The following is a 20987-nucleotide window of genomic DNA, read 5'->3' as shown; positions in this document are numbered from 1 at the left end:
CTGCTGCTGCTGCTGCTGGCCAAAAGAAACTTTTAATATCCCTCCACTTTCAAGGGGGCGGAGGAGGCGGCATGTTTACATGTATAGTATTTCTGTCGGGATTGTGTGAGTGTACGTGTGTGTGAGGGGCGGTGGGGGGAATCTAGTCATCAGCCAATCAAGACCGGTACATTCAGCAAGTGAAAAGGGGTGAATTTGAATCTGAACATAATAAAAATAATTCACTTAATATGGTAGGGTCAATTATATCCTTACAACAAATGGGAAGACAATCTAAACTACTGATATAACTGAACACATCATATAATGCAAATAAGGTTACTTAAAACTTGGTGGGGACAATTTGAGCATCCTAAAAAGTTGGTAGTGTTATGTCCTTACCGTCCCAATGCAAACCTATGCTCTCGCTTACTAGGTAATACTACTAATCAAACAAAATGATGCACTGCTTATTACTGTGACTATAAGACTCTTTCTGCGTTCACACAAGATATAAGCAAGGTCTGCGAGAGGAAGTGTCGGTCCGTGCGTCGCTAAGAGTCAGCTTTGATGGCAGGGCCATTTGGCGATAGCTGTGGTGCTAGAGTTGATAGATGGGACAAACTGCAGGCTCTTTTCTCGTGTAACTTTAAAATCATTAAGCCTTTTACACGATCATGCAGATTTTTATGACCACCTTACAGTCTGTCGGTATTCATGCCTTTCAATCAGCAAGATGGTGGAACGTGACACGTAAGGGCAATCAGACATACAGCATACTATAATTTACTTTTTAGTAATGTAATTCCAATGGAATGCTCATGAATATACACAAAATCTAAATATCTAGATTTTAAGTGAAAACAATTACTTGACATATCATAAAAGGACAACAAAATCTATCTCAGCCACTTTACACAGAAATATTCGCGACTTTTAGAGGCTCATGAGGGCTTGTGTTAACTCATAGGTCCTCTTAAATCATTTCATCTCATCTCTGCTATTATACAGCAGGTGACAATGATGCTCAGGTATATGCAGACAGTAATCCTGCACTGAGAGGACAGTGTGACATTGATTTAAGATTTTAATCTGCTGCTCCTCTTTGTCAGGCACGTATTGCAATAACAAATGTACACCATGCAGCTTTTTTTTTTTTTTTTTTTTTTTAATTCCTACCATCCAATGATAAAAGTGACAGAACCATAACTAAATAATATGATGCGATCAATAAAATAATACATTTACCTATCATTACAGATATGCAATTTTTTTCATGTTTTCATTCAAATGTATTCTGTTTTAAAGATCAATGATGTTCATGCTGCAAACGTTTGCCAACAGTTGGGGTACTGCCCAATGTGCTTACAGTACATGTTGTCAATAGCCACTCATGCACAAGCATGTGTAAAGTGTGTACATGCCTTGATCCATCTATCTATCCATCCATCTGTCCCTCCTCCCTCTGTGTTAAGATTCAATTAACACCAAGCGGGCATCCACAACCCTCATTATAGCTAATTAGTTAAAACATCAGCCAATCTACCGTTAATTGGCTTTGGTAATTAATTCAGCTGCTAGACCATATGAAAGCAGCAGGGAGAGAGAGATAATGGGAGTATAGAGAATAATCAAATCACAGGAGGAGTGATATAAAAGTAGAGAGAATTAAAGAAAAAATTATGAATATAAAGACAAATAACAATGCATAATGTATAGACCAGGGGTCCTCACATACAAATCTGGAAGGTCCACAATCATTTTTTTTTTCATACAAGCATGGGTCCATTTATTAATGTCTGTCAAATACAAGGCAGGTCCAAGGTTGTAAAGGTGGTTTTCTTTTGACCAAACAAAAAATACAATGCACATTCTGATTAAATAAAAATAAATTAACAAAACATTTTCTTGACTTAAAAAAAAAAAAAAAAAAAAACGTGCAGGTACAATGTTTACACATGTACACTAAATAATTCACATGCTCTGTCATTAAGGTGCAAACAATAACTATTGACAGTACATTTTTTTTAATAAAACACTGCTGGACAAAAAAGAAAATGTGCAAATAGTAGTACAGTACATGTTCACGTGTACAGAACATAAATGACAAGTTCTTTCATTAAGGTGCACATATAATAATTATTGACAGTAACTTTAACTGTTAAGCACTGAGAAATGGCATTTGGGGGTCACAAAGCTGTTTATTCAAATCATCCGCCAGTACTTCAGTGCTCCTTGTGGTTGATGAATCTGAGAGTGAGAGTTGTTTAAATTTTGTTGTTATTTCCTCCTTTTCTTTTCCTTCAAACATTGCTGCCATCACTTCAGTCATACACTCTTTTATTATTTTTCCATCAGAGAATGTCTTCTTATATTTGGCCAACACCAATGACACTCTGAGTAAACACTCCGTTGCAATTTGTTGTTGTGTCATAGATAACAACAACCTTGCTTGACCCTTGATATGACTGCTTCAACCTGTTAATTTCTTGCTTTCTCAATTCTGATTTATTAGGAAACTTATCTTCATTAGAGCTGTGCTCTTTAACATAATGGCATTTCACATTTTCACTTTTTTATCAGAGCAACTGTCTTGAAGCTTATTAAGCACATAGGTTTGGCACTTGCAGCTGGTAAAATGGACACATATATTTGTCAGTCCATTCCTCATTGAAACGGCGATTTTCGTTGTCCACTTTTTTTCTCTTGTTCAACTTCAACAGAGCGTGCCATTCTGTAAGATTCGTTCTTTTACTGGGATTGCAAAGTGCCGAGTGTGACTCGTGTTTCACACTGCTGCGGTCCGTCCACTCTAGCTCGTAGCATGTAGGCTTTCTCAGCCAATCAGCGCATCCATGAACACTCTCTCAGCCAATAAGCGCATCATTGTCATAGAGATGACAACAGAAGTGATAACATGGAAGATATTTGACTAAAAATGACACAGAATTCAGCGATAGAATAGTAGTGCTTTTTTTGCTTTTTTTTTTTTTTTTTTTTTTTTTTTTTAAACGTGCCATTTGGGTCCACAGAGAGGTGTGCCGTGGTCAGGTCGTGGTCCGGTCGTGGATCGCGGTCCGCTACTTGAGGACCCCGGGTATAGACTATACAACCACAGTTGGTTCTTCAAGCCAGTTAATGTTAGGACTGATACACACAAAACACAATTTAAGTCATTATTCATTCAAAATAAAGGTGTTAGAACCTAATCAAACATACCTTTATATATGTATGTGTATATATATATATATTTATTTATTTATTTTTAAAGGAATGAAGATGAAATGTTGGGAAGGAAGATGATGGCATATGCTCATGACACAAGCTGTGTCTGTTTGATACAATGATGAAGGCTGAGTCCAGGCTCCTGCTTCTTACTTGCTGATACTCCCACTGCCACTGCCACACAGCATGTTCCCGGTAGGCCCTTTGACATGGAGATGAGCACTGACAGGCCTCACGCCCACACCTCTTCGTTAGGTGGCCCTCCACTTACCGCTAGCTGGGGAAGGCGAAATGAAACAGAGGCTGTCAGGGAGAGTCCGAATACGACTCTTCCTGTCACTTTTTAATAGGCTGAATATATTTTGTATACCGAAGCTACAAGAATAATAGTAATCCCGAATTGAGGAAAAAAAAACAAGACTTCCATATCCCATTCACATGTCAAACTTACAGTGTGCAATCACACTTGTTTGGCATGTGAAGAATTGCATCTTTCTCAGTGACGACTCGAATAACCTGCTGGGATACCTCATATTGTGTTACTCACACTAGAGTTCAGTGTAAATTTGACTGTTAATGACATAAAAATACAGTAGTTATGTTAATATTTACTGCACTGTATATGAATTTTGTTTGTCAAATATATAGTGCAGGTATTGTCATTGACTTTGCTTCTGTCATTACTCACTGCTATGAATAAACTTACTTAACGTATAAAATATGTGTAATCATTCATCAAGTCTTCTATCATAAAAAGACTGTGGCTGATTGTCCCTTGACTCGGTGGGTCAGTGAGTGGTTCATGCTCCATTAATTTACTTCTGACTCCCTTACCATTTCCTCACTATATTACAAACACAGATTCACACACACACATGCACACACACATGTTGGCATAGTGATTGATTGAATAAACAGCTGTCAGTGGTTGAAGATAACCTCTCCAGCATCCCACTGCTGTGTCTCTCAGACAGACACGCGCAGCAAGGTCCCAGGAGTAAAACCCACATTACACATGCTGATGCACACAAAGACACACACGAGCACAACGATAATCAGATCATCATTTATCTGCAAAGCCCAGGAAAATCAGTCAGCTGATTATTTATAATGTGCGTGCTTATCTGCCCTTTCTTATGACTTGTTCTGTATTTCACTTTAAAATCATGGACAGCACTTCATTCATTGATCTTGAAGAAATCTAGTAAAATCCAAGTTTGAAAATTCAGTATCTTTAGTTTACTATTGACATTCTAAGAATCCATTAGTGTTTTTATTGTGGTTCTTCTGATGCCATAAAGTGTTCAAGAATATTTTCTCTAATGTTTTTGCCGACTCAAGTTTCTAATGGTTTTATATGTCACCAAAACATTGTAAAAATAACCTCAAAATGATTTGGTGCAATTTTAGTCAACTGCAAACTGGATTATGAAAATGTGTCCAATAAACTTTGAGCATAATCATTTTTGTCATGCCAATGATGATTTGCCAATATTCATTCATCACACACTTAGTAAGTAGTTAACGTAGTAAAACTTGCATATAGTATGGAGAGTGCCTTTGACTCTCCAGACTTTGAGAGAAGGAAATAAGCTTTGCACACACACGTACACACCTGTCCCCTCTTGATCCCTCTATCCAGCCATCTCCTGATCCCGCCTCCCCACCATGCCGACATTTCATTTGCTTTTCTAAAAGTGACAACCCCTGGGAGAGAGGCAAGGGCAGGATAGTGAAAGACCCCAGTGATGAGTTTTGAGCTGGGCGTGGAGGAGCGCTATTTAAAAGCGCCATGCATCACTGTCAGTGTAGGTGAACATGCTAGCACATTCACACAAGCGCTAACGCACGCCTATGAGGCGAGACACTGGACGCGTGCACGCACACATGGCGCAGTGGAACGCAACCTGGGTGGCAAACTGAAGTTGACCCCTGTTCCATTTCATCAAATGTCCTCTGGATGAGCCACACAGATGCATCTATTTAGCACATGAGCACATACAGAGGCAACAATCAGCCCTGTGTCTTGGCTGCTTAAATCAGACCTCACTTCGGAAAAAAACATATCATCTCTCCTGGAGACACCTTGCTAGACCCATTTGTGTTAATCCTGCCCCTGGTTTTGGGCTCATATTTACCATTATGGAGATGATGAATTTGCAGAGGCCCCTCACCATCTATTGTCGGCGAGGAACGAGGGGAGCGTCAAAATGAAGGCTGACACATTGGCGGTTTTTATTTGATTGTGAATGTGGGTTGGTGTCATTCTAGTGAGAGCGAAAAGGTGGGCGGGAGGGACATTTGAGACAAGATGAGGCCTGGACCCCTTAGGCTAAGTATAGAGAAGGTGTGGAGAAAATTGTGTGGTAAAAGGAAGAAGAAAATGAAAAGAAAGCAGTACAAGGAAAGAAAGTAAAAGGATGTGATTGAGGGGAAACAGAAGTGGCCTTCTTTCCCTTTTCTGCGAATCAAATCAAATTCCCCTTATCGCACATTATTTGAAGAGGTTATCGGGCTCGGTAATGCAGTTACGTGCTAGGCTGCAGCTGAGAGATTTCCTTGTTTACCAATGTTGGCGGGTGTTAGAGCTAACTGGTTTGGCAGGCGGTGGGAGGAGGAGTTAAAGGGAGAAGAGGAGTGAAGGCGAGAAAAGAGGGCTAAACAGGCATAAACACTTGATGCATGTCAGAAAACTCATTTATTGGAACAACAAGGAGGGCCGAATTGCAACCGTGTGTTTGTTCATGCACACATAAGGAGAAGACAGTTGTTCAAGGGCAGAAAAACAGCCTCTACATGTTTGTAATGTCATTTGGGAAAAGTGCTCGTGTGTTTTACGTTTTGTTAGTGTGTCACAGTGTGTGCATAGCTCTAAATACGGTGTATGTGCCAACTCATAAATCTGCTCCCGTTTTTCCTCACTCTTATTGTTCTACTTAAATCCAGTTTACATGCTCAGCCCTCATTTGCTAATTGGATTTGTAATTTACAACAGATTTCAATCTGTAACAGGAGATATAAAAGACAAATAGGTTATAGGCAAGCGTGGCACTGTGTCAGTTCAACATCTAGTAAGAATGACGATAAATTAAATGACATTTTCTGGCTGAAACTGTACAATCGTAGCAAGTAGAATTTAACAAAAGAAAAGCCCGATGTACAGCAATCCTGCATTTCCTGAGACACTCGTATGATAGGTGAGATTAAAAAAAAAAGAAGAAGAAGAAAAAGGGATGACACGCGATGCAGGTCATTAAATGGGATTTGGAGCCATGGTGTGAGTACATGGTGTGCCTCTTAGCCCACTGAGCCGTGAGGGCACCCCAAATGTTTTTTTATCTTCGCTTCCATTGAGGGTGAGTATTGAGCTGACAATCCCTCTCCTCTCTGGAGGTGGCCTTTTAACTCAGCCCATTGTTGTATGTGACTGGGAGACTGCGCTATCTTGCATCTATTGATTCCCACTTCATCTGGACCAAAGCAACACAGGGATGTAATGAGTGAGGCTTCATGAAGGGAAGCAGAAAAAGGAAGCCAGGACATTCTAAGTTAAAGAATAATTCTTGTCCAAATATATAGATGCATTAGAATATACAGGGTTAAAGAAACGGTACACTGCAAGTGGAAGCAGAATATGGAAGTAGAGGTTAAAAAAAGAGGTAAAACAACTAGTCCAGAGGTATGAATACAAAGTTGATTATGAAGGACAAAGATGTTTTTCTTTGCCATCCATTCTTCCATACAATGCCTTTTTCCCCTCCTTACCATCTGGACATTTTGATTGCTCATTAGGCTTAGAGTGTGGGCAACATCTTGTGTCATTAAAGAAAGGAACCTAATAGGGGTGGCATGGCTCAGTGGTAGAGTGGTTGTCCCCCAACCCAGAGGTTGTGGGTTTGATTCTTTGCCCTGATTAACTCATCTAAGTACTGTATTTTTCAGACTATAAGTCACAGTTTTTTTTATAGTTTGGCTGGGGGTGCGACTTATACTCAGGAATGACTTCTGTGTGAAATTATTAACACATTATTATATAATTTCTGATGGTTTGGTAAACTTTTTAGCATGTTCTTTATGCTATAGTTGTCTGAATACCTCTTATAGCTATGTTACGTTAACATACCGGCCACGTTTGCATTTCGTTGTTCATGCATCATGTAACATTATCATACTGTACACTTATTCAGCATGTTGTTCTCTATTTTATTTTTATTTTAAATTGCCTTTCAAGATGACATATCTCTTCTATGTCTTGGATTTTATCAAGTAAGTTTCCCCCAAAAATGCAACGTATACTCCGGTGCGACTTATATACACTCACCGGCCACTTTATTAGGTACACCTGTCCAACAGCTCGTTAACACTTAATTTCTAATCAGCCAATCACATGACGGCAACTCAGTGCATTTAGGCACGTACACATGGTTTAAGACAATCTCCTGCAGTTCAGACCGAGCATCAGTATGGGGAAGAAAGGGGATTTGAGTGACTTTGAACGTTGCATGGTTGTTGGTGCCAAAAGGGCTGGTCTGAGTATTTCAGAAACTGCTGATCTACTGGGATTTTCACGCACAACCATCTCTAGGGTATACCGAGAATGGTCCGAAAAAGAAAAAATATCCAGTAAGCGGCAGTGCTGTGGGCGGAAATGCCTTGTTGATGCCAGAGGTCAGAGGAGAATGGGCAGACTGGTTTGAGCTGATAGAAAGGCAACAGTGACTCAAATAACCACCCGTTACAACCAAGGTAGGCAGAAGAGCTTCTCTGAATGCACAGTACGTCGAACTTTGAGGCAGATGGGCTACAGCAGCAGAAGACCACGCCGGGTGCAACTCCTTTCAGCTAAGAACAGGAATCTGAGGCTACAATTTGCACAAGCTCATCGAAATAGGACAATGGAAGATTGGAAAAATGTTGCCTGGTCTGATGAGTCTCGATTTCTGCTGCGACATTCGGATGGTAGGGTCAGAATTTGGCGTCAACAACATGAAAGCATGGATACATCCTGCCTTGTATCAATGGTTCAGGCTGGTGGTGGTGGTGTAATGGTGTGGGGAATATTTTCTTGGCACTCTTTGGGCCCCTTGGTACCAATTGAGCATTGTTGGAACGCCACAGCCTACCTGTGTATTGTTGCTGACCATGTCCATCCCTTTATGACCACAATGTCCCAACTTCTGATGGCTACTTTCAGTAGGATAATGCGCCATGTCATAAAGCTGGAATCAAACCAGACTTGTTTCTTGAACATGACATTGAGTTCACTGTACTCAAATGGCCTCCACATTCAGCAGATCTCCATCCAATAGAGCAGGGGTTCCCAACCTATTCCACTAAGGCACACTGTGGGTGCAGGATTTCATTCTTACCAAACAAGATGACAACACTTTTTCCCCAATCTGGTGTTTTACAAGTGCAATCAGTTGATTGCAGTCAGGTGTGGCTTGTTTTAGCAGAAGCCTCATTGGTTCAACTGTCTCTGCTGGATCGGCTGGAACAAAAACCAGGACCCACAGTGTGCCTTGAGGACTGGGTTGAAAACCCCTGCAATAGAGCATCTTTGGGATGTGGTGGAACGGGAGATTCGCATCATGGATGTGCAGCTGACAAATCTGCACCAACTGTGTGATGCCATCATGTCAATATGGACCAAACTCTCTGAGGAATGCTTCCAGCCCCTTGTTGAATCTATGCCATGAAGAATTGAGGCAGCTCTGAAGGCAAAAGGGGGTCCAACCCGTTACTAGCATGGTGTACCTAATAAAGTGGCCGGTGGGTGTATGTTTTTTTCTTCTTCGTTTGGCAGTTTATGGCTGGTACCACTTATACTCAGATGCAAATTATAATCCGAAAAATACTGTATCCTTGAGCAAGATACTGAACCCCAAATTGCTCCTGGTGCTGCGTCACCAGTAAGTTGATGGCGAGATAGTGTACTGTAAAGTGCTTTGAGGGCCTTGAAAGGTGGAGAAGTGCTAGACAAGTATAACACCATTTATCAAAAGAAGGTCTCTTCTATTCAATTGGACTCTACACATGAACTGACTCACATTATATAATTGTATGTGTGTATTAACACTTTTATTTAATTTGAAATTACACTTGTTTTCGAGAAAGAACAGCTTTCAGTGCGCTGACTAATCTCAACCGCGTATTTTTATTATACACTATTCCATTCTTGTGAAGGTTTACCTAGTATTAAATTTACTGACTTGTATAGATAATATTAAATTTACTGATTTATATAGATCAGTACTTCTCAAATACTGGGGTGCGCCCCCCCAGGGGGGCGCAGAGCGATGCCGGGGTGGCGCATGTGACCTCGGGGAACATGCTTTTTTTTTTAAAATTGCCGTACTAGAATAAAGTGTACTTGCACATCCACTCAGTAGGTGGCAGTGGCGCTCTCGTTTTCAGAGTGCGCGCAGTATTCTTGAACTTAGCAAGAGCACACAGAAAAGTGATATGAAGAGCGCAGTGGTGCGCCGTTCGAAAGCCGTTTTCCGGCCGGATTCACGCAGCAACCCACTGTCTTCTCCGGTTCTCTCGTGTCCGCTCGAGAAGTGTCGTTTTCGGTTTGGGATCTTCACGACGACCGCCCTCACCTACGGTTCTCCCTCGGCTGCCGGAATGCACTTTTTTTCGGGCCATTTGCCTTTTGGCTTTGACTTTTAATGCAGTGGGAGATGAGGAAAGACCACTGTTTACTGTGTCTAAAAATGATTATAGCGGACAGTCTGAAGCCAAATCAATTAAGACGCCACTTAAAGACATTAGACCTCAATCTCATTGATAAGCCGCTTGATTGTTTTTCAGCGAAAACGTGCCGGATATTGTCAATTGTCACAATCGTCCCGCTTTGTCAGTGTTATATCAGTAAACCAATGAGCACTGTGGTGATACTGTGAGCAGCGAAAATAAAAACTGTCCTTCTGTCAAAAGACACTTTTTTTTCCTTCTATTCAGTTTTGTTTTTTCGGTCATATTTTTTGGGTCATATTTTTTGGCATATTGTCCTCAAGAGTTAATATTTCTAATCAATTTGAATTTATTATTTACTGATTTTATTACATTTTATTTTTCAGTATCAAATGGTCAAAAATGTATCTTGAGTGTATTTTTACAGTTTGGATGTGACTTTTTTTTTTTTTTTTTTTTTTAATTCAGGCAAATTGATGCGCGTTTAATCTTTTCTGTTACAAACAAAACAATGTTAATAAAGTTGTACTTTATTTCAAGTTGATCCATGTTACATTTTTTCTTTAATAGAAAAAAAGGACACAATGTTAGGCAGAGGCGTACATATACTAGTAATATTATAGACAAATTATTCTATTTACAGTGGCGGCAGAGAGTTGGGGGGGGGGGCGCGAAACATTTACATCTTCCTTGGGGTGGGCGTAGCAGAAAATAATTGAGAAGCACTGATATAGATAATATTATACGATTTGTATTAGGGGTACATTTGTTGAAATAACACTCTGTTGACAAAGTGAATGAATCCAAGGAGTTCTTGAACCATGTGACAGAGATGAAACTAAGGGAATATGAACAACTGACAAAAAAAGGATTAGAGGTTGGATGAAGAAAGTAGGAACAAAAAGATGTCAGTGGGAAAATGTGAGCTGGAGGGAGCAAGACATATACAGAGGTTTGAGACAGGGTGGTGGAGAGACAATTGAAAGAAGAGAAAGATGAGCCAATCCGTCTTTGTACATTAGGGGGTCCAGCTTACTCTCAATCACAGCTGTCAGAAACATGTGCACTTCCTCGCCCCTGCCCTCTATCCATGCATTCATCCATTCCGTCTTTCCTTCACCAGCCGGCATTTGGCATCCTGAGGAATCTCAACACTAAAAAGTCCTGTCAGGCCTATTTCCGTGTTATTGTCCGGGTCTTCAACGCCTTCCATCCTCATCTCTTTTCATCCTCCTCCCTTTCTCATCTTCATTTCTCGCTCTCTCCATCCACTTAGTGTGGTTTGCCCCTTTACCCCTCAAGATTAAACGCACCAAGTTTTTGAACTTTGGGGTGCAGAGTCGACAAGTGGAAAGGAGCTGTGTGTGCAAATGTGTGTGTTCGTACATACGTGGGGGTGTTCTGTTCAGACATTAATCATCTTTAAGCTACTGACAAAACCGGTGCGCGACATCAACAACATCCTCCCCCCCAATCCTACACTTACCCTCTACCCATCTTCGTCTACTCCCATGGAGTTATCTGGCCATTGCCTCCTACAATCATTCACATCCCTTAGGGAATATTTGACAGATAGGGAAAAGTAAAAGGGGAACAGGAAGAGAGAAAACAACGCAAGATGTCTACAAAAACAAGAAACATGACAGGGTGGGGCTCTCGATTAAAGTTTGAAAATATATTTTGGTATTTTTAAATAATTAACTCATTTGCTCCCAAAAACGTATAAATACGTTCTATTTTGAATCGCTTCAGTGTCCCAAAAACTTATTTTAACATCTTTTGTGTTTTTTTTTTTTTTTTCACAATCGGCATCTAAAGGTTCCCATATATCTCAGATAGAATGCACAAAGCTCAAAACCCAATTTTAAAGCAATAAAACTGGCCACTGGAGGGCAGTACCGCATTTGGTAAGACCCGCAACCCTATTCAACGGCAACCAACGCCCAAGCCGCAAAGCCAGGGAGATGGTGGAAGACGACCGAATGGATGACAGGCGGCGGACGACTGAGCAGAACAACCGGTAGAAGGCCTGGGATGCCAGGTGCTGGACGACAGAGCAGAAGGACCGGGACCACTAGATGCTGTACAGTCCGTGCTGCTCGCGAGCAGAGCCCGCAGAGACTCAAAAAAATTCATCTTTTTGAAACAGGCGGCGATGGATGGATGAAAGGTTTAACCCGCTGTCGCGTCCAACACAACGTCATCTTTCTTTAATTATGTCTAAATAAATTGTTACTTTGCTATCAAAAGCTCTATTTGTCTTGTTGTTTCTTTTTTTTTTTTGTAAAAGGAAAACATTATTCAATTGTTTGGGATTTAACTAAAGCAAAAAATAACTGTGTTAAAGTCAAAGTTATGTTTGAAATGTATGCATTCACAAAAAGCTCAATTTCTCTGTTTTTTCATCAGAAATTGGAAAAATGCTCAAACTAAGCTCTTTTCTAATGCTGATTTCTAAAGAATGGAAAAAGATATTAACTTACTTTTTTTTTCTGCTGAAAGAAGAGAGTCTCATCTTTCTTTTGATGGGTTCCATGTTTATATAGCAATAGAACAGAATTTTCTGTGGGCCTTGCAAAATCAGTCAAAATCCAGTAAAACGGCCGGGAGCGAAGGGCCTTGCTCCGGTGAAAATGGCTGGGAGTGAATAAATTAAGGACTTTCTCACATTAGACCAACAGTACAAGGGTCCATTTGGAGAGCTACCTTGCAACAACACTTGCAAATGACCTGTTGAAAAGGTTCAGCATTCACACTGTGCCAACCGAACTTTCCGAATAGCATCACGTGGACGAAACGCTCACTCATTGATTGGACAAATAGAAGACTAAATGGGGGGGGGGGGGGGGGGGCTGCACATAATGTAGCATAAATTCAGCTGCCGCTCGGAACCTGATTCTGTGTATCAAATGCAACTGCTTAGCGTAGCACAACAACATTTGGTGATGGCGTCTGTCATCTTGCCATTGTTTATTTTTGATAGCGTGTGCACTCTACTTCCACTTCCAAGGATGCCCTGTGTGTAGCGTCACAGCCTGGAGCATCACAGCTCCACGCAGTGACGCTGCACATAAAGTAGCAAAAGCGCACCATGCTTTGGTTGCATTCACAAGGAAAGCAGGGTGTTTTTAAAAGGGACCGAGACCCACAATTTTTGAGCAGACCATTGTTCGTTTGTTTGGTCCGAACTAGAATTCTGATGCGCGTTCACATTTACAAAATGAAGCAGACTATCTGAAAAAAAGAACTCTGGTCTGTTTTAAACAGACTAAACAGTGCGAGTGTGAAAGTGCCCTAAAACAATCAGTATGAGAGGTCAAGTCACAGACTTTCTACTGGTTGGGATAAGTTTTTGTTGTTGCTGATTTAAACCCGATTTTGGTAATATCGTGTACGGGTGCAAGCTTTGGCTTTGGGGGAAAAAAGGCGGAATACATTGGTTATGGGATTGAACACTAGTAGCACACATTGAGAGGGCTTCATTCCATTCCCTAACCGTTTATCCTCTAACCGACAGGGGGATGAACAGGTTTGTTCAGTGGATGGTTGGCTCAAACTTTGTATGAGGAAGTATGGGCAGATGGGCAGATCACAAGAATCTAGCAAGGGAAGCCTGTGCAGTGAAATGGGCCCTCATAGACCTTGTATAAATATTCAAGATGATAGCAATTATCCATAAAATGAATGTATTTGTCCAATGTTTACTAAAGTTTGGTGTATGCTGATAACATATTTATGAATAAAACAGGTTGAGCTCCATGTTACATGACGGTTGAGCTTCTTAAACTATAAACTGCGTCTTGTGCATTGGTGCATAAGATGGTTTATCTTGAAATATATAAAATAATATGTTTATCTTAAAACACCATGGTATAATTGTTTTGCCACTTTCATCCGGTGTGTCTGTGAGGGTACGCCTTTGCTTCACAGGTTCACCTATATTGCCGGACAAACACACAGAGTTGAATACACTGGTACAAATATACACTTACGTCGCAATTTACGCCGAAGCGCACAGGAGCAGTCGACAAAATATGGGCCTTTATAGTAAAATGGCTATATAATACAAGGTCCTAGTTCTTATTTACACTAAAATGAAAGATTAAAGAAGGAGAGAGCACGATAGAGAGAGGGTTGGGGAGAGTGGCAGAGAGAGAGAATTTAGATGGAGAGTTTTGATGTACTCCTCTTATGGTCGTTACAACAAGGTATTTATTGAGCAGTTCCAACAGGAGAGAAAAATGTTTAAAGAAATAGAAAACACTAAGTATAAATGACCATCATGTGAAAGATAGTTGATTAAAGAATCTAAAAATGCACATTACGAATTTCTGAGAACTATGATAATGAAGATAATAATGTTTAAACATAAACAACACAGCTCAATGGCACTGCCTATTTGTGACCAGTGTAATGTCAATTATACCCATTCGTTCTTTGTATTTGACGTAACTTATGGACTGCCAGCCAAGATGTGTTAGAACGCCAGGGAGGACTGCGGGCATATCAAACTGGGGTCGTGAGGCAAAATAAAATGGTTCCCATCTCAGATAGTTCAGACTATGACTCTTTCTTAAGTTATGTGTTGGAAAGTCAAGCTAATAGTGATCCCAACACCTACAATTATAGACCAACAAATGCCTAATGCTGCTTAATCATAGATGAAACCTACATGTGAGTTGGTTGAACAGCGAAAGAGAACATCTGCACATACACCATGGGATAGGCCAGAGGGGAACCAAGGCAGGCCGCCCAAGGAAGCCAACTAGTCGATGGGAGAACATACTTTCTCACTCTGTTATTACCTTGATGTGTTATACAGTAACTGTTTGGGTGATTTCAGCCACAAGTACTTGGGCTTTTAAAGTCATAAATATTTATGACTCCAGAGACATCTTGTGTTACCAGAAGTTGCTAACTGACCCTGTCAATATTTTGACAACCTAAAGATAAATGATATGATAAATGATATAATATTTTTTCAATGGTTTGAATCCAAGACGCATTAATTTTTAAACTCACTTTCTTTCTGTCTCCAGGTAAGAAGAAAATGTCATTGTATGACAGCCAGGCTCCAATCTGCCCAATCTGCCAAGTTCTGCTCAGGCCCGGCGAGCTACAAGAACACATGGAAACAGAGATAGAAAGGCTAGCCAACATGTGCCTTAGGTAGGAGTCAAACCGTGTGTGTTATTCATGTGCTCAATATATGCACAAGGTAAAAGTTACGTCAGCATTCGTCCGAATTCAAAAGTGGTCCAAAGTTTTTAACATTCAACTGAATGGTGAAAAGTCTGAAAACCTACAGTATGACCACGATTGAACACCTCCAGTGATCTTACCAACAAAGAGAAGAGAAAATTTGAATTTGTTATTTTAAAAAATTAATTAATTAAAATTATATTAAAAGCAACTTTCATTTCGAAAAAATGTTCACCCTACACGGTCGCCACTTTGAAATAGAAACATAGTGTGTTGATGTGCAAATTTGCTGTCAAGCTGTCTTAGAAGTGGAAACCACAACAAGAAAATCAGTTACCTCCCACTATGGAAATTGACAGACTTTCTCCGGTCAGTTTGAAACCCGTGAACCACCGATTGGTGTCAAATTAAAGAATATCACTGGTATGCATGTTTGAAGTGCCCAAGATAAAATTGTCAATACAAAATCTGCAAGTCACAAATCTTTATGTGAAGCGAGCCAGCCAGCATTGATGGCTCTGCCCAGGGCTGTAGCTTGTCATTTGGGGGGGCCATAATAACCCCCCTCCACCTGCCCCACAAAAACATTAAATCAAGAATTGTACTTATTTGGTCACATTTGCAAAACAAAAGGTAAAAGTTATTTATCTGCGCTATTTTTTACTGTCAGATAAATATTGTCGTTTAAAATGTAGACATATTGAGTCTGGTTCAGTTTTATATATTTCCTAATTTCCATCAGTCCATTTTCTCCGACTTATCCGAGGTCAGGTGACAGGGGTGGCAGCTTCAGCAGGAAAGCCCAGACTTCCATTTCCCAATTTCCTAATTTCAATTTGATAAATATCAAATCATATCAAATATTGACATTCAATACATCGTGCCAAAAAAAAAAAAAAAAAAAGAAAAAAAAGGAATCAAATATAGACTATAAAACCAAAAACTAATTTCATACAGATTGTAGCTGCAAAGTATGCCTTTTTACAGTACATTCAATATCACCATCAAACAATTAAAACATGTACATATGTAACTTTCCCCTTTTTTACTTCCATTCCTATTATGAATTACTGATGGTTTAGTGTGCATTTTCCATTAATAGCAGTGCCTATAATACCAATATAAGCGTATTTGTTATTATCTCGGTTATAGTTTTTCAGTAGTGCACAACATCAAATTAAATGCAGTTAGTAACCACATTATTTGATACAATTCTCAGACTTATGTGCCGTTTTACACCATTTCAAACTATACCTATGATCAACAAAAAAATGGTGAAATGACTCTTGGTCATTGGAAACTGATGCTTGATTCTTGTGAATGGACACTACAGACATCGTAAGAAACGGTAATATGAGCTTTCAAAATTATTATTTCTATCGCACTGATAGAAAAAGAGGCGACAACAATCTTTGGGGGAAAAAGGATTGCATGAAATTAGAGATTAAGACAATCATTTTAAAATGAACCACAGGAGAAATAAACTTCCTGTATTTGTGTGTCACTTTTATTTCAACTCTTGGCTGGATTTTACAAAGATTACTTGGAAACTTTTTGTCCCGGTCTTTCAGCATGGTTGCGGCCCAGATTAAATGTGGTCCTATTTGATGTAAATATTCCTTCAATGAAGACCTGCACTTGCTGAATGAAATTATTGTGGCTTTGTTTAAACAAACAAAAAAAAGTGTTGATTATTAAGATGTTACACAATGTAATTCATAAAAAACTATCGTGCGCCGTTTCCCGATTTCTTTTCTGTGTGCAAAACTGCAGATGCCACATTTGGTAGATTACTTGTCATTATCTGCGACAGAGAGGTCTTTTGCTTTTTCATGGTCTGCAGCATTTCATCTAGGGACACGAATATCACACACAGTTGAGCAAATGGAAATCTTTCATGCCCTACACACCTCAGGTGACTCGTGAGGGCAAAGTAATCTACATATCCCGCCTGCGTGCCATCCCTTGCACTCATCACCTTCCTCCTCTTCTTTCATGATCAATTCGCCTTCACGAAAGCCTTGCGAGTAGATGCCTCAGAAAGGTGAAAAAGCAATCAGGATTGCGAGTTTAGCTTCAATTCTCTATCCTTGCATCCATTTACTTTCTAGGTTGTATAATTTGATTGACGATACTACTGATGCAGATGAGATTCTATGGGTTTGTCTCAATATTATTGCATTTATGTAAGCGTGGCGAGCAAAACTGCATACATTTCAAACCTTTAATTGAATGTGTGAGACTCACACTTATGACACAAAATCATTGTTTTCTGCCTATGCTGCTGAAAAAAAAACACCTCGTAGAGGAGACACTGGACATGCACACGCGTTCGCACACATAGTTTCACTCGAAACAGTTTTAATAAGTTGAGACCCCTGAATCTACCTCCATCAGACATAATTTATATTACACAGAGATATTCTTGCTGGGCAACTTGCCTCTTCACATATGCAACAGTATTTATTTTGTTCTGACTGGAGAGCAAATATTTTGATTTCCTGATCCCTTTTTTTTTATACCTTCCCAAATATAAATTCGAGTCACCACTGATTTATAAACCGTTCTAAAGTACAGGATACTTGTTTCCTAATCTCAACATAGCAGTTTATATTTCAAACAAAAATGTCCTTTTATATTATAAAATTTAATCCATTGTAAAACAAGGAGGCGTAATGTTAAGCACTACCATGCCCTCACCTGTCTGTTTTCATATATACACCACATCTCATTACCCCTGCACAATACAGTATCTTTCTTGCGCATCTTTCATTCTTTTCTCCTTCGTCCTGCTGTCAGTCTGTGTGTTTGTTTTACTTTGGTATGCTGCTCATTTCCTCACTCTTCTCCTTATTTTAACATGGCAAGCAGTCAGAATTTCTCAGCCCTATAACCCTCCGCCATCAAAAATTCATAGAACTCAGCAAACTCATGCGTGCAGCTGCCTGCTTTGTGTCTTTCTGTCTCCTTTTCTGTCATCTTTCATCTTTCCCATTGCTTGGTCTTTCTCTTTTTACATTGCCTGGTTCTCTCATTCTTTGTCCTTACATTTCATCGAGATCCCCTTTCTCCCCCACCTTTTTCTTATACTTTAATCTCTCCCTTTCTCCCACATCTGTCATTGTGGCAATTTTCTCCTATCCAAGCAGGCATTCAGCCACTGTCCCCTCTTCATCCCTTCTCTCCCCCCTCCATCTGTTGTCGCTGTTTGACACAGTCAACAAGCAGGTATAGGTGGCTGTTATAGTTGATGCCTCTGCCTAGTTTGCTGGTAATGAATAAAATAGGGAAAAGGGAGGAGGGATGTAGCAGAAACTGAGAGGGGAAAAAAGTAGAGAGAAGAGTGTTGGTTGATTTCCCAGCATTACACGGGAGCTTGAGTATGTCACCCATGTTTATTCTCTTTGTCGGTGACGGTGAGGTTGTCTCGCTCTTTCACATGCACACACGCAGTATCTTTGCTGTTCCAAGGGCTGCGTTCTTCTGGACGGAGATGTCTGATGTTTCACCAGGTATCTGCTGGAGCCACCCCCTGTGCTCCTATGACCACAGGCACTAATGTCGCTTTCACCTTCCAAGCTCTCTCCAGCTTTTCCTCGAGTCTTGGTATTTCTCAAAGTTTCTCGTGTTCCTACATCGATCACAACGGCAGTCCTCTGCTCCTTATCTATGATCACAATGTCCGTTTGGTTTAGCAACGACCATCTTCTCAGTCTATATCCAGAAGTCCCACAGGATCTTAGCCCTCTCATTTTCCACCACCTTGGGAGGGGTTTCCCATTGCGAACTAGGGGTCTCCAGTCCATACTCTGCACAGATGTTTCTGTACACAATACCAACTACTTGGTTATGGCGTTCCATGTATTATTTTCTTGTATCTTACACCCTGCTATTTGGTGCTGGACTGTTTCAGGTGCCTCTTTGCACAGCCGGCACCTGGGATCCTGCCTGGTGCGGTATATCTGGGCCTCTCGCTCTGCTGCTCAAGGCTTGTTCCTGTGCTGCCATGATTAGCACCTCTGTGCTGTCTTTCAGTCCAGCCTTCTCTAACCATTAGTAGGACTTGTTGAGATCTGCCACTTCAGTAATCTGTCTGTGGTATATCCCATGCAGAGGTTTTTCCTTCCATGATGGTTCCTCCAACTCCTCCTTTTCCAGTTTCCAATGCCTGAGACATTCAGTAAGTGCTTCATCCCCTGGGGCCATCTTTGTGATGTATTCGTGGAGCTTGGATGTTTTGTCTTGGATAATGTCCTGGTGATCACTAACCCTCAGCCTCCCTCCATGCGCTCAGCGTATAGCCTCTGCATACTGGTTTTGGGGTGGAATCCTCAATGCATGGCGAGCAGCATCCATGTTTTCACATCTGTGGTCTGAACTGAACGATCTGATCACTGCTAGGGCATAGCTGTTAATTGCTCGGATCTTGTCCTTGCCATTGAGCTGACTTATTAGGACCTGGCTTACTTGTTGGAGATACTTGACCGTTGCAGCTTTACTTGTGGTCTCTTCGTGGTTACCATTTCCCCATGGCATTCCAAGGTGCTTGTAACTCTCCTCAGCATCTACTATCTTGCCCTCTGGGAGTGGAACCCTTTCTGTCTGGACTACCTTCCCTCTCTTTGTCACCATTCGGCCACATTTCTCCAGTCTGAATGACATTCTAATGTCCCCACTGTAGATCCTGGTGGTGTGGATCAATGAGTCAATGTCTTGCTCGCTCTTGGCGTACAGCTTGATGTCATCCATGTAGAGGAGATGACTGACTGTGGCCCTATTCTGAAATCGGTATCCATCGCCAGTCTTGTTGATCAATTGGCTGTGGGGGTTCAGGCCTATGCAGCTCCATGGTATATGCAAAATTTGATGGAGACTTGCGCAATTGACTCAAAGTTGGCCTCAGGGGTGGTCTGAACAGCCTCGTTGAGTTTGCAACGAAGGCTCTTAGTGTGGTGTTGACCGTTGAGTCATTGGCTTTTTACATGGCAGTTTACATGGCGACTCTGCGACACGAAGACGCAATGACTGTGTTGCGGAGTTGCCTCGCGTGCATATGGTGTCGGCGAGGACGGAAGGGGAAGACGAAAAATTCTGAATCCTGCCTCCCAAGTGGAAGAATTTGAGTGCGGGGGATTGAGGGGGGCTATCTCCGGATGCATATCAAGGCTCCCGCGGCGCGACACCGCGCCGATAACGTCAGCACTCGTACACGTCACATTGGGCGTGCGCAGCGGTGCTACTAAACATTAAAAACAGCAAATATGGCGGAATGTTGGCTTTAATTTACTTTTTTAATAATATTTTTAAATTAAATATGTTGAATGTTTCCATTTTTGTGCCTTTTTGAACAAAAGAAAAATGCCATTGTTTCGAGTGGACGGGCATATTTTTTTCCGCGCTGAGGAACTTCGGTGGGGTCAAAGTGCATCATTCGCTTTCGCCTTGTAAATCTGCACTGCCCCGTAGTGCCTGGCATGAATACTACATTGTTTTCATACGGAATTGCAACATTGTTGGAATGGAGACAGGCCCATATAAATGCAAACATGAAATTGTTCGTCTTCTCGAAGAGTCACCATGTAAACGGCCCCGTAGTCTCTGGCGACAGTTCTGTCAACCAGCAGTTGGTGTATGTCTTCTCTAGTGTTTCTACCAATGGCTTTCTGTGTCTCTGTCATCTATTAATCCATGTGCTCACTTATTTATAAACACACACACACACACACACACACACACACACACACATATATATATATTCAAAACTATCACGTTAACGGGCGATAATTAATTTTTTAAATTAATCACGTTAAAATATTTGACGCAATTAACGCACATGCCCCGCTCAAACATTAAAATGACAGCACACACAGTGAAATGTGTAC

At 40.8% G+C, this 20987-nt stretch overlaps 1 protein-coding gene across 8 annotated transcripts in view; it reads left to right on the top strand.

The window, feature by feature from the left end:
* rnf220a (ring finger protein 220a) overlaps positions 1–20987 on the top strand; it is a 234002-nt gene that overhangs the window by 170869 nt on the left and 42146 nt on the right. For all 8 annotated transcript variants that reach the window (XM_057857259.1, XM_057857264.1, XM_057857258.1 and 5 more), the window contains exon 3: positions 14943–15072. In XM_057857259.1, the coding sequence (XP_057713242.1) occupies positions 14943–15072 (130 nt within the window). The remainder of the gene's footprint in view (positions 1–14942; positions 15073–20987) is intronic.

The sequence above is a fragment of the Corythoichthys intestinalis genome, chromosome 14 (genome assembly GCF_030265065.1).
Source record: "Corythoichthys intestinalis isolate RoL2023-P3 chromosome 14, ASM3026506v1, whole genome shotgun sequence".
NCBI lineage: Eukaryota > Metazoa > Chordata > Actinopteri > Syngnathiformes > Syngnathidae > Corythoichthys > Corythoichthys intestinalis.
This window is presented reverse-complemented; position numbering and strand designations above follow the sequence as displayed.